This window comes from Staurois parvus, unplaced genomic scaffold (genome assembly GCF_062004578.1).
Source record: "Staurois parvus isolate SC_StPar_1 unplaced genomic scaffold, SC_StPar_1.0 ptg000162l, whole genome shotgun sequence".
Classification (NCBI taxonomy): Eukaryota; Metazoa; Chordata; class Amphibia; order Anura; family Ranidae; genus Staurois; species Staurois parvus.
The window spans coordinates 4,581,596-4,596,877 of NW_028317958.1; the positions used below are offsets into that span (position 1 = coordinate 4,581,596).

At 41.0% G+C, this 15,282-nt stretch overlaps 1 protein-coding gene across 1 annotated transcript in view; it reads right to left on the bottom strand.

Annotated features, from left to right (window-relative positions):
- Positions 1-1,024: 1,024 nt before the first annotated feature.
- Positions 1,025-15,282, bottom strand: part of SUCLG2 (succinate-CoA ligase GDP-forming subunit beta) — a 339,235-nt gene continuing 324,977 nt past the window's right edge. Inside the window, exon 11 of the mRNA XM_089676016.1 lies at positions 1,025-2,537. Within this exon, the coding sequence (XP_089532142.1) occupies positions 2,422-2,537 (116 nt within the window). The 3' untranslated portion in view covers positions 1,025-2,421. The remainder of the gene's footprint in view (positions 2,538-15,282) is intronic.

The window sequence follows — 15,282 nt, forward strand, 5'->3', positions numbered from 1 at the left end:
AAAAATACTGTTCGGGGGTCTCCAAGGAGTGAGAATGAATGTGGAAGGTGGGGAAGGGGGAGTCCAGAGGTTAGCTTTAGCTTTAAAATGGAGTGAGGGAAGGGTTATCTTCTGTCCGATTTGTATTGCTGCCTAGCAGACGCCATTGAGATTTCTTCCTTGCTTCTTGTTCTGGAGACGGGAAGTCAGAGAACATCTCTCCAAGGTAAAGTGTATTCTCATTTTTGACAGTTGCAAAAGGTGTTACCCTTGGTTAAATTCCTGACTTGCTGATTTTCTGTCCTGAAGCACAAAATAAATGCCTGGCAGGGGTTCCAACCCTACTTAAAATTATAAAAAAAAAATAAACACTCAAACATTTTATGCATATGCACAAGGGGTGAAAGTTTAATTCCAAGAATGCCTGCGGTGTAGTCACGCAGCCATTCACAGTCGAGTGTATTCTGACATATTCTAACTTGCACTCGCCTGGCTAAGGTGTGCATTGTTGGCAGAAAATGAGTGACAGGAATATGAAGCAGTGGATTAATATCAAATTTTGCATGAAAAGTGGCAAAAACGTAATTGAAACTTTAGCTCTGTTACAACAGACTTATGGTGAACATTCCATGAAGAAATCAAGTGCTTTTGAATAGCAAAAGGTGGTTTAAGGAGGGGCGGGAAGATGATGATGACACAAGAAGTGGGCAGCCAAAAATGCAAAGGACGGGTGCAAATGTGGACAGAGTGTGAACCCTCACAGGCTCAGATCGAAGATTGTGTATGTGAATGATAGCAGAAGAATTGAACATGAACAGGGCAACAGATGATTTGGGAATGAGAAAGATTTCCACAAAGATGGTGCCAAAGGATCAGAGAGAACGTTGTCTTCAAATTTCATCCAATTTTTTCAAGAATGCAGAGGTGTTTGATAGTGTTATCACCAGCCCTTTCTGGGAATTAAATTTTCACACCTTGTACATCCCTTCCTCTCTGTATACTGAAGGCTCATAATCATAATTAGTAATTTGACACAGGTTCAGAATAGCAGAATTGAATCATTTATTGTTTCAAGTATTTGTTAAAATGGCTAAGAAAGTGGAAACAGTCAGGAAATGACAATCCATTGTTCATACAAAACCCAATTACATCATATAGGGCATATGTTGGACGATTGCATTTTAACATAATTATCCTTTTTTTGTTAATCTGAAAGGCAAGACAGATATACAATAGAAATTTGTAAGTTCACATTATATAGTCAAAGTAAAAAAGTATTCAAGACTAAGATACAGCTAATTAGTACAGTATTAAAAACTGAGGGAATAATGTCCCAGTTTGTGTCTGAATGATATCAACAGCAAAATAAAATGACTAAAGAATGCCCTGAAGATTTCATGTCTAGTGCACAGATAGGTCACTCTCTCAGTGATACGCAATTGGTACGCGGTATGGACGGCAGCACCACAGACAGGCTGATGATACAGACTAAGGCTTGTGTAGATGGGCTTTATAGTCAAAAAGGGCTTCTGAGATACTTTGAGTTGCTTGGTTTAGCATTTCAGCTGGATTGGATTGTTCCAAATTGTTTTACAATACTTGTATAAGAAAAAAAAAAGCTCAGAAGCAAATGAAAGCCCATAGTTCCCAAATTCCAATGGTGGAAAAAAATCCGAGCTTCATAAAGCGAGGACCTGAAAGAAAACTTCTGTGCTTCAATGGTAACCAAACAGCAGGCCAGGGAAGGAGGAGAAATCTATATAAACAGGGCAAAGAAAGTTTTATTTTTTTAACCCTTTCCATCCATACCCAAAATTAATTTAAAAAATTTAGCTGGAGTTTTTTTTCCCAACAAATGCAGATTTCACTGTCAGGTTTTGATAAAAAGAAGGAAAGAGGTGAGAAGAATAGGCGATTCAGAAACTAGGACAGGGCTGTGCAAGAGCAAAAAACCAACTGACACACTTCAGTGAAAAGACGTGGCTCAAAAATTTTCCATTTTGGCAAAACGTGTGTTTAAACAGTTCAGAACTTTAATCAAACTGATTTGTAGATAAAATGATCTAGTGCAGGTTAGAGAGAGACGCTCAACAAAAGCTCCTACGGTAACTCACATTTTTAGAAATAAGGCCTATAGGCTAACTGCGAGACCAATCTTTTCTTTGAGGTATATAAAATACTTTGTGTGCAAACACTGAGCTGATGTTTCACAATAAAACACTAGAGGTTGGAAAAATCTGATGATATAAAAATCAGTGACGGATTATGATCAGAGCAGCTCTTTGAAAATGATCAGCAGAATCTCCCATTTCCCCAAACGACATCATGTGATCAGTCCCCCAGCACTTCCACTGAACAGTCCCCCATCTTGCTCTGTGAAAATGATACATTCTGTGTCAGAGGTTTCCATGTGTCCTTTTTGTTTCTTCTTTTTTGAAAATTTTACTTCTTCCTTATGCTGGCAACAGCCTTCTTGGCGGCATCGTCCAGGTTGTTGGCGGAGGTGATTGGCAAGCCGCTCTCATCCAGGATTCGCTTGGCCTCGTGGACGTTAGTTCCTGGGGAGAAATAAAAATGTTTCCATTTTAATGATGAAAAAGGACTGGAGTCATAACTAATGACATGTGTACCACCATGGCAGTTGAAGGTCAAACAGAGGCTAAGATGGCAGCTTCCTTGGCTGAAAACTATAGGAAGGTTTAGTTCTCTTTTAAATTCAAACAACTTTTTGTTTGCTGTTGCATTTGTATGCACGAAATGTAGTAGATTGTTCAAAGGTGCCAAAAAAACTCCGCCACCCACCCACTTTGTGCAGATGGGTACATTGATAACATTTCTTGGATATGGCTCTCACTCAAGAACCAATTTGCATCATGTTGGGAAATCTATTTTCTCTAAATCTGCCAGTACATCATTTTTGTTGCATTCCTTTCTATAAAGGCAACTAATTGTCTTGCAGGTGACTTTTCATCAGAAGGTATGAAAATCCCAGAGGCATGCAAATATACCCAGGTAAGACAAAAAGGGCTCATTGCACATTGCAAAATATGGTGCATTCAGATCTGTAATGCATAGTTTTTTTTCTGATCTGAATGAAACTGTAACAAATTCTGTGGACCCATACAAACAGCTGTGCACCACTCCAAGAAAAATGGAAAAATCTGTGTTAAAGGTCCGGTACATGCATTGTATGTTCAACTAAAGTACCAGTCAGCAGCACAAGGGACACATCTCATTGATTGTAAGTAATGTCCCATGTGTTTTTTTTTTCAATTAAACTTAGGCTTTAAGTACCTCTCAACGACCAAGCCTTACAAAATCGTGAACTGCAGTTAGTGGATCTCATAGTCCATATTTATTTTAATGTTTTAGTTTTAGATTCCCTACAGATTTTCCTTTTTGCACTGGCTAGGTTGACATTTCTGGGTAAAAAAAATTCAGAATTCAAAACATAAGCGATGCAGTTATTCAGTAAGTACTACTGCAAATAAATATGATGTGCTTACAACTTTCCATCTTCACCAGTTTTTTTTTTTATATATAAATATTTTATTAATTTTAAAATTTCAACATATTTCATACATTAGTAATCGACTATCATATTATTTCATCAAAGTATAAAAATACAAAATACCGAATTGTACCTCCCCCCACTCAAACCGCACCCCCCCAGCAGCATTTTTTTTTATTTTAAATGTTTTTAAAACATCTACACGATTGAACAGTATAATAACGAAACCACTGAGATGCTTACTTTTCCTGAAGATGATGCAGCTCTGGGCTCAGTCCATTGCTGGCACCCGTGTAAGGACCGTGTCACTTGATCATGCAATCTTTTCTAAAAGGGCAGCCAGTCTAAATATTGACCCTCTCCCTTCAGCAAAGATCACATAAAATAATGCTTAGGACCTTAGACACATGGCTAGCATTGAAGGGAACCTGGAGCAGCCTTACCTCCAGGAAGTATTTTAGCCCTTTTAAGTCTTTATATATCCACACCAGACAACACTAAGCTAACATTTGAATATAGGATCCCGTAAACATGAACCATTAATATTCTTCATGTGTCTGTGTAATGCCTTCATAAATAAGTTATACAATGAAAATGGAATGGTTACCCAATTTGCGCAGCACATTAGGAAATACATGGCAATTAACAGCTAAGATTCTAGCTAAACGACTAATTTAATCAGAGGCACCGTTCACACGCATGGCTACAGTGGGAAACACAACACACTATCCACATACATAAAGATAATTAATGACATTTCTAGATATTGCTGGAAAACCCAGAGTTTTTAAATTATTTTAGAACTGTATTTTAGCAGCTGACTGATCTACATCAGGAACTTGTAGATGTCTGGCCTTCTTTAAAGTGAACTCAAAAAGTGAAGATTTTCTAAATTATAGGGAACATCTAGGAATGTTAAGTGTGCTGAAAGGATAAGTTCATCTTTTAACAAAAAAAATAAAAAATGCACTTTTTTGTAGGTGAAAAAAATGTTAATTTATTATCTTGTATTTATGGAGCCTCTAAAGCATTACACAGATTGCTGGTGCCATGTAGGTCTCCCCCTGACCAGTCAGTATATCTGTTTGCTCATACATCTGTATGAGCAAGCAGATACTACTGACAGGAAGGCTCGATGAACTATCACGATGCTCTAGAGTGCCGTGGTAGTTCATTGAAAACTACAAGCCGACAGCCGCAAAGGCTGTAGTCTTCCCATTCATACGACCACATTTAAAAAAAAGATTGTGACAGTTAACGAGGGGGGAGAAGATCCCCCGCTAGATGTCACCGTGGGCATTGCGGGGGGTGGTCAGATCATATCATGTTACACCATAAATATGGGTGTAACATGTTACAAAGTTGAACTTATCCTTTACGCAATACATTGACAATTGAACCTTTTACTTTGAAGTCCCCCAAATGAATAGAAGCATACTTCCTCTGCCTACAGCGTCATAGTTGCACATCTGCAACATTGAGATCTTAGACACTGGTTCCTCTAACTGCTGGCATCAGGAGACTTGGAGTGAGATTTGGTGATGTCCCTACTGTGCTGCTCACTGTTCTACTAGCTGGAGAGGAAGCTGTACCCAAGCACCTGTAGTGCAAAAATCTCCCTGATTCTTCGTCTGGATCTGTGCTACCTCCTCCTCTCTTGCTGCTTCTTGAATATTCCTCTTACCAGTCTTCAGGGGAAGCTTTGACATGGAGAAGCAATGCTGCAAAGAAAGCTGCACCCACACACACAAAGAAAGTGCAGAACAAGCTCTGGGGGGTGCGGTTAAGGTAGATAGCACTGGAACCTACTGCTGGAAGGCTGGAAGTGGGTGATGTGTTTAGTTAGATTTATGCCACCATTATGTTAACCTTGTGGAGCACCCAACTGGTATGTAGACCATTTCTGCAAGCTGAGGGGTCACCACCATAACTCTGGGTTGTGTAGGTAAAACTCTGATCTAAAAAGATTGAAGTGCCATATCATAAGGTTATGTAGTCCAGAAAGACGTTTATTGATTGGGTGTGGTAACCAATGTGATTCGCTCCCCCGATCAGAGCTTAAAAATTGTAGGGTTGACAATCTGGAAATCCAGAGGAAATTGGTGATTTAGGTGGTGTGTGTATCCACTGCAACACAGCACTGTACAGCTGCTAGTTTGGGAACCACTGCCTGAATGGCAATGTATTACAGTGTGTATGCACATCAGCTAAAACACCGATTACATCTAGATTTCTAGATTGTGAACTGTACATTCTTTTTAGAAACCGATGAACGGGTGAGTTTGGGACCCCGAAACAGATTGGATACTATAACCAATTAATAAACTTCTTTCTGGATTATACTCTTATGGTATGGTGCTGCAATCTCCAGATCAGAGTTTTGCCTACAGTGCAGAACAAAGCATGGACAGACAGCAATGGGGAAAATATTAGCTGCAGAAGGTCATAGGTAATAATGGTGACTAGTCATTTGACCCCTGCTTTCCACTTTTTGGCCACAACTGCCACAATTCAGGTACTTTTTACCAAAGAGCAAGGTTACATTTTTATCTGAAGGAAGCTTAACCCCCCCATAAAACATCTTCCAATTGCTCCAATAAGAGAACAAAATGAATTATTGATCAGAAAACCCCCTGGATCAAAAATCTGCTAAATATAAAGGTGTCTTTCAGCTTTTAGCACAGTCCACGTTATCCCAACTATATATTTTTCTCTTCACCTGGAGTTCTGCTTTAACACAACTCGTTTAAAATTTAATAAACACAAAGCTTGGAGCTGGCATGCAATCTATCTGCTCTTGCTATTGCACTGGTGTCATATCTGTAGAAATAATGATGATTTATAGCAAACGTCATAATTACAGTGTAAACTGTGTGCGCACATTCTCTAAGGGATTAGCTGCTGTAATTTGAGAACTGTGCGTGGTAACAGGCTATAGAGGATCTTAGTGATGTGAACACGGATCTAAACGAAGACCAATTAGTATAGTAATACATCAATGCAGTGTGGTTTGTCCAGTATGGCAGTGCATGGTGTGATGTTCCAGTGGGTTACAGTAGTGCCTTGGGAACATGCTACATGTTCAACTTGTTTTTAGGGTAGAATATGTAACATGTTCCCACTCCTGCAGTTGTGTGGGGGAGACCTTTGCAGAGCCATTGTTTGGGATGAAAGTCTCTTTAACCCTTTTAATGCCACCTATGTATGCCATATGTTGGTGGCAGCAGGGGGTTTTATACAGTGTTTGTATATCTCAGAAGCCAATTGTTGGCTTTTAGTTGAAAACAATTAGGTGGCACTACAGCAACCCCATTGCTTTCACAAACTCCTTGAAGTGCAACTCATTCCTGCCCTGCCATGCATCCCAGGCTGTCCTGTTCCACCTAGGGATCAGGTATTTGCATGGTTGGTGTTGCCAGGAAGAGAGGAGGGAAAACAGTGAATGCCCATTTGCTACCCCCTACCTAGGGAGATCCTAAAAGCAACGTGTATAAAGTCACTTCAGGTTCTGGCTGTCACTTTCCCCAGCTGCTGTGGCCGTATAAGAAGCCAATGGAGCATGATCTGTTCTTCATTAGCTTCAATGGAGAGCAGATGAAACACCAGGGGTCTAAAAGACCTCCAATGTCTCATTCTATTGGAACACAATATTTTATTAATTAGAAAGGTCCCCAACATGATGTTTTAGTGAAAAAAAAGTATAAAAAAATTAATGTTACACCCAAGCACTTAAACCCTCCGACCCCCCCCCCCTCCAAAAAAAAAAAATAATGTTGGCTATGCCCTACCTCCGCATACATGTACATACACATGCAATCACGTCTGTACATACCACATACATGTAAATACACATGCAGTCACCTACATACAAAAATGTTGCGTGTGCTAAACATATCTCCGCGCACATCAACAACTCAAAGCAACAACTCTAGGCCCAATATTCACAGTTATTTCTAAACTGATAACCTGAATGGGTCATGTTCAACGGGCGTTACTGCCTGCTGAGTGTGATAGTGGGGATACATTTTGCCGCAACGTGCAGTGCAGGAAATGTACTACCTTTCTTTGTCTTTTCACCTAAAGTGTAATTTCACCTTTTCACACTGTCAATGCCCACAACTGATGCAACGCTCTTCTTCCCCGTCTTTCCTTAGGACTGCTGGGACAGACCACTGCGGTTCTGAATTGGCCATGTGATAAATCAGAATTGTTCTGACCCTTCCTGGAAGCCATAAGGAAAGAAGGGGAAGACAAGCAGGGCTTTCAAACCTAATTTTTGAGGGGGAGCAGTTGGAGGGCACTAAAAACGTGGCTCAGATGTGTTTCTTCTGCTCCCCCAAACCGCAAGTATAAACAAAGCCTTATATTGATCCCAGTTATTTGTGTGAACTACAAAGCCTTTGAGGTTACAGAGTAGAGGAGAGTAGAAGTTTCTGTATTCCTGTAATAGGGTGATAATGACACTTCTTCATGTACTAGTTTGAGTTGGAGATCATGCTGGACTGATTTAAATGGTCGCTAGTAGTTATTACGTGGTTCTGCAGGTGACCTTACTGGTATGGCTGAGCTGTCGCTTCTGTAGAATCGATAGTTATCTTGTTGCCTCTGCATCACACAAGCCAGCAGTTGCCATTACAGAAATTCAGGTACCATCGCGAAGCCCGTCCATCTCTATTAGCATGTACCAACAGCCATGAAGAAGGGGAAGGCAATTCCCCCGAAATGCACTGGCTTGATCTGTACATTTTATACTCTCAGTAAATGATTGTATTCTTCCATCAAGAGTTGCATTATTCCTGACACCGTGTGCACCTTCCTCCCTGTTCAGCTTCTCCATACAGTGCAGTGAGGTGAGCATGGTCACTCTAGGGGACAGGAAGTGTGTTATTGGCAGGATCATCAGGTGGAAATAAAGGGAAAAAGAAGCCTAAAAAAAAAAAACTAATACAGCAAACATATACAAGGACTGTATCTAAGCTGCAATAGATTACATTTGTGTTTTTGGACTTAGATATGGTGTTTAAATTCACATTTTTTCATCACATCCACCAACTCTAAAACTAGATGCTCATCACGGGAATTCATATTTTTCTCCAACTCAGAATCAGCACCCAGAATTTGAGAAGATTTAACACCTTTCCCCGTAAGTCATTGTGGTTGATTTGCACCCATTAAAGCGTACTCATCGTCTTTCCATAAACAACGGAGAGCTGAAAACCGCACTTCAATCATACCTGTCTGCTTTCCTATTACTCTCCACAGCATTTGTTAAAAGCCAGAAGTCTGGGAGGAAGAAGGATGTGCGCGCTGCTCTTTCTTGCTCTCTCCCTCGTCTGCCGTTAGCCTGTGTGGAGTCTGCAATTAATGCCGATTTAATATTTTATAACTTTGATTCTGAGCGCTGCTGCTCGGGATGCAGCTGAAGGATGTTCTATTTTAATGTGGTATTAAAAAAAGGCAAAATGTCATTCTGGGGAGCCGGTAATCGGGAAGCAGCTGCGCAGAGGGGGCAATCCGCTAAAATGTATCTATTGATCCGCTTAGACAATGAACAACATCTCATTGTAACGAAGAAGAGCGACACTCAAAGAACAGATTAATATCTATAAAAACGGTTTTTGTACTGAAATAGGAGATTAAAGGACTCTCCAAGCACTAATTTTGCTAAAATGCCACAACATATAAAAGAAAGTACAACTGCTTTCTATATACAAAGAGAATCCCATGTCAGTCAGACGTATGTGGACCAATCTGAATTAAGCATCCTCAGGAGTCCAATACTATACTGCTTAAAACATCAATAGAGCTTAACTGCAGGCAAACAATAAATACACAAATATGTGAATAAAGTATTGACAATTCTGTCCTGACACTTTTGTGATTCAAAGACCTCTGTCAGACAGCCCAGACAAAGAGGTGACACTACTTCTCCCATCAGAGTTAAGGAACACACTGGTGTCACCTCCTCACCTACAGCTGGCTGATTAGAGAATGAAGGAGCAGTGCCACAAAGATGAGTCCTCCTCTCTGCTCACTCCTCCTGTCTGCATGCTTCCTGTCAGCACATGGGCATGCAGTAGAGCCTAATGGGCCTTCCAGCGCTGCCTCTCCCACTCCCAGTCAAAATTCTGCTGCAGAAGTCTATATCAAGCTTCCGGCATGTGTTCATTTCTGTTGGGCTTTAACGTAGAATTCCAGGCTAAATCTAACTAGTGTCTTACCTTAATAGTGATCTCTCCCCCTACCAACACCTGTGCTGACAACCCGTGTAAGAAAGATGTAGTATATACACTTACCTAGTTTCAGCCTGCTCTGGTCCGGTCAAGTGATCTGGCTCCCCTGTGTCAGTCAGAGGTGGCTGCAGGGGAGAAGAGGAGTGCTGACAATGTATGGGGCTATGGATGCCTATAGGTATCATCACAGCTGCCAAGAATTCAAGCCATTGTCAGAGCACTCTTTCCTCTCCTCTGCAGCTGCCACTGGCTGACACATGGGAGATCAAGTGATCAGACCAGAGTAGCCTGGAAATATAGTAGGTAAGTATACAGATCTTTCTTATGCAGGTAAGGCAATATAGGTGGTAGGAAGGGGGAGGGAACATTTTTAGGACTAGTTATGTTTAGCCTGGAATTCTAATTTAAGCGCTAAGTTTCAGAGAAGAGAAGAGAAGAGACCCCCCCCCCCCCACACACACACCCTGTTTTGTCCAACACTTATCACATGGTCAGAATTACAAAGACTTCTATAGCTAAATTATCCTGAAGAAAACAAAAATCCCCTGGAAACCATGGTAATCCAGATGGCTTCACGACTTTCAAAGTGAAAAGATATAAAAATTAGGAACTCTGATTTTACTGGCTTGCTTGTTCCAAGTAAGCACCAAAGAAAGGCACTCAACTTGCGTTCTCAAGAGCTGGTGAGTAATGGCAGCCAGAATGAGAAAATTTTTGCAATTTTTTTTTTATAAGTAAATATGAAGCAGTGCATATAGCTCTATACTAGGTCATGTGAGAATGAGAGGGGGATTACCTTGGCCTCTCCTTTAACATAACTATGGGAAGACTGGATCTGTGAAATATATATACACACACATATATATATATATATATATATATATATATATACCCACACACACACATACAGTGGAAATCGAAAGTTTGGGCACCCCAGCTAAAAATTTGTATTAATGTGCATAAAGAAGCCAAGGAAAGATGGAAAAATCTCCAAAAGGCATCAAATTACAGATTAGACATTCTTATAGTATGTCAACAAAAGTTAGATTTTATTTCCATCATTTACACTTTCAAAATAACAGAAAACAAAAAAATGGCGTCTGCAAAAGTTTGGGCACCCTGCAGAATTTATAGCATGCACTGCCCCCTTTGCAAAGCTGAGACCTGCCAGTGTCATGGATTGCTCTCAATCATCGTCTGGGAAGACCAGGTGATGTCAGTCTCAAAAGTTTTAAATGCCCAGACTCATCTGACCTTGCCCCAGCAATCTGCACCATGGGTTCTTCTAAGCAGTTGTCTAAAAAACTGAAACTGAAAATAGTTGACGCTCACAAAGTTGGAGAAGGCTATAAGAAGATAGCAAAGCGTTTTCAGATGTCAATATCCTCTGTTCGGAATGTAATTAAGAAATGGCAGTCATCAGGAACAGTGGAAGTTAAAGCAAGATCTGGAAGACCAAGAAAAATATCAGACAGAACAGCTCACAGGATTGTGAGAAAAACAATTCAAAACCCACGTTTGACTGCACGATCCCTCCAGATAGATCTGGCAGACACTGGAGTTGTGGTACACTATTCCACTATAAAGAGATACTTGTACAAATATGGTCTTCATGGAAGAGTAATCAGAAGAAAACCTCTTCTACATCCTCACCACAAAAATCATTGTTTGAACTTTGCAAATGAACATATAGACAAGCCTGATGCATTTTGGAAAGAAGTTCTGTGGACCGATGAGGTTAAAATTGAACTTTTTGGCCGGAATGAGCAAAGGTACGTTTGGAGAAGAAGGGGCACAGAATTTAATGAAAAGAACCTCTGTCCAACTGTTAAGCATGGGGTTGGATCAATCATGCTTTGGGGTTGTGTTGCAGCCAGTGGCACATGGAACCTCTCAGGAGTAGAAGGAAAAATGGATTCAATAAAATTTCAGCAAATTTTGGATGGTAACTTGATGCCATCTGTGAAAAAGCTGAAGTTAAAGAGAGGATGGCTTCTACAAATGGATAATGATCCTAAGCACACCTCGAAATCCATGGGGGATTACATCAAGAGGCGAAGGTTTTGCCATGGCCTTCACAATCTCCTGACCTCAACATATTTGAAAATCTATGGATAGACCTTAAAAGAGCAGTGCGTGACAGACAGCCCAGAAATCTCAAAGAACTGGAAGACTTTTGTAAGGAAGAATGGGCAAAGATACCTCAAACAAGAATTGAAAGACTATTGGCTGGCTACAAAAAGCGTTTACAAGCTGTGATACTTGCCAAAGGGGGCAGTACAAGATAGTAACTCTGCAGGGTGCCCAAACTTTTGCAGACACCATTTTTTTGTTTTCTGTTATTTTGAAAGTGTAAATGATGGAAATAAAATCTAACTTTTGTTGACATATTATAAGAATGTCTAATCTGTAATTTGATGCCTTTTGGAGATTTTTCCATCTTTTCTTGGCTTCTTTATGCACATTAATACAAATTTTTAGCTGGGGTGCCCAAACTTTCGATCCCCATTGTACATACATACACAGCTCAAAAAAATTAAAGGAACACTTTTTAAATCAGAGTATAGCATCAAGTCAATGAAACTCCTGGGATATTGATCTGGTCAGTTAAGTAGCAGAGGGGGTTGTTCAATCAGTTTCAGCTGCTTTGGTGTTAATGAAATTACAGGTGGAGGCAACTGATATTTTTTTTCCCTACTCATCCTTTCTGACTGTTTTCCATAGTTTTGCATTTGGCTAGGGTCCGTGTCACTACTGGTAGCATGAGGTGATACCTGGACCCTACAGAGGTTGCACAAGCAGTCCAACTCCTCCAGGAAGGCACATCAATACGTACCATTGTCAGAAGGTTTGCTGTGTCTCCCAGCACAGTCTCAAGAGCATGGAGGAGATTCCAGGAGACAGGCAGTTACTCTAGGAGAGCTGGACAGGGCCGTAAAAGGTCCTTAACCCATCAGCAGGACTGGTATCTGCTCCTTTGTGCAAGGAGAAACAGGATAAGCACTGCCAGAGCCCTACAAAAAGACCTCCAGCAGACCACTGGTGTGAATGTCTCTGACTAAACAATCAGAAACAGACTTCATGAGGGTGGCCTGAGGGACTGATGTCCTCTAGTGGGCCCTGTGTTCACTGCCCGGCGCCATAGAGCGTGATTGGCATTGCCATTGAACACCAGAATTGGTAGGTCCGCCACTGGCGCCCTGTGCTTTTCACAGATGATTGCAGGTTCACCCTGAGCACATGCAACAGACGTGAAAGGGTCTGGAAAAGCCGTGGAGAATGTTATGCTGCCTGTAACATCATTCAGCATGACCATTTTGGTGGTGGATCAGTGATGGTCTGGGGAGGCATATCCATGGAGGGACACACAGACCTCTACAGGCTAGACAATGGCACCCTGACTGCCATTAGGTATCGGGATGCAATCCTCGGACCCATTGTCAGACCCTACGCTGGTGCAGAGGGTCCTGGGTTCCTCCTGGTGCAGGACAATGCCTGGCCTCATGTGGCGAGAGTATGCAGGCAGTTCCTGGAGGATGAAGGAATTGATACCATTGAATGGCCCCTACTCTTTCCTGACCTAAATCCAATAGAACACCTCTGGGATATCATATCTCTGTCCATCCAAAGCCACCAGGTTGCACCTCAGACTGTCCAGGTGCTCAGTGATGTCCTGGTCCACATCTGGGAGGAAATACCCCAGTACACCATCCGTTGTCTCATTAGGAGCATGCCCCGACGTTGTCAGGCATGCAAAAAGCACGTGGGCACCATACAAACTACTGAATACAATTTTGAGTTGAAATTCCAGCAAAATGGACTTGCCTGCTGCATCATTTTTTCATCATGATATTGTTCCCATTGATTTCTGTTGTGTTTTCAAAGCGTTCCTTTTTTGAACAGTGTATGTATATGTGTGTATATACACACACACACACACACACACACAAGCACGCACACATATACACACACATAGAGTGTCCAAAAAGTCAGGATCCATAAGCAAAAATGTATTTAAAAGTTTTATTAAAGTGCTTAAATTAACACCTTTGGACTTCGTGACATCTAAGTATACGCTGAATACCAGAAGCTGAACATTTCTTAATGTAGCAGAACTGATGATATTACATGCAGAGATGAGTTCCTACTTTAGTGCAAAGAATGATCTGAGCCGGTTCTGATAGATCACTGACTTCAGATGTCCCCAAAGAAAAATGTCAAGTGGTGTTAGGTCTGGGGACCTAGATGGTCATCTGACGGGACCTCCTCTTACAATTAACCTGTTTAGAAAGGTTTGTTCAGCACTGTATTGCTGAACGACATTTTATGTCCTTCCAACAAAGGAATGTCCTCTAATTGAGAGACAAGAAAAGGTTGTAACACACAAAGATGTTGTTCCCTTGTTAAAAAAAAAATGTGTCTCAATCTGTCACCATATATTTCCACCCACATCATAACTCGTACATCACTGAAAATGGTCATCAACCACCGAGTCGGAGGTTGTTTTCAGACCAGTAAGATGCCAGTTGACTCTACCATTGAGATAAAATGGGGCTTCCTCAGTGTAACACGCCATTAATTCCTACTATTGTAAAAACCAATCACAATACTCCATACGTATGTCTTTGTCACCACAATGCATATCCTGGACCAGATGCACTTTATAGGGATGGGAGCGATGATTTCTAATACGTCCCCCACAGATACTACCTTTTGTATCACTTCCCACTTCTTTTTAGATGGTAAGCTCCATGAGCAGAGCCCCCTAAACCTTCTGTATTGAACTGTATTGTAATTGTACTGTCTCCCTTTATATTGTAAAGCGCTGAAGAAACTGTTTGCGCTATATAAATCCTGTGTAAAAATTTGATCCCTATGGATCCAGACTTTTTGGACACCCTTTCTGTGTGATATATATATACACACACACACACACACACACACACACACACACACACACACACAAATCTCATGGACATGGAAATGACGTTCACTTAGAGGACCTTTTGTTCTTTCAAAAAGGCTTATTTACAAGCAGGTCTGAGAGAAGCTGTATAATGACGGCTCACACAAGCGATGCCGATAGGGCTTGGGGAAATAAACAAGGAAACAAATGACGAGCTTTGGCCACTGGGTGGTGTCAGAGAGCTGTACAAAGTTCAGGGCTCGGGTTAAATCATAAAAAAAAGGAAACATAAAAGAATTGGCTGCAGATGAAAGCAAAACATAAATAATGGCTTTAACTATTTCAGTGATGATGAAGCTGTGCTCCGATGGGGCTGCCTACACCATCCCCAGGCTTCAAATTAAATCATCTATGCCATTTTTCTAAGTAAAATAAGGAGCTAAGCACACAGATACAGTCTTATACTTAATCATACAACGCACAGAGCAATACACGCTGCAACCCATCATAAGAAGATCAACAAGAGTTATCAGGCTGATTGGTTACTTCAGTATGTTGTGTAGCACGTTATCAAATAAAGCAGTGTGCTGTTGTAGAATCAATGGTAAAGTTTTCGCTGTCCATGGTTCTGATCCAGGAAACAAGTAAAAACA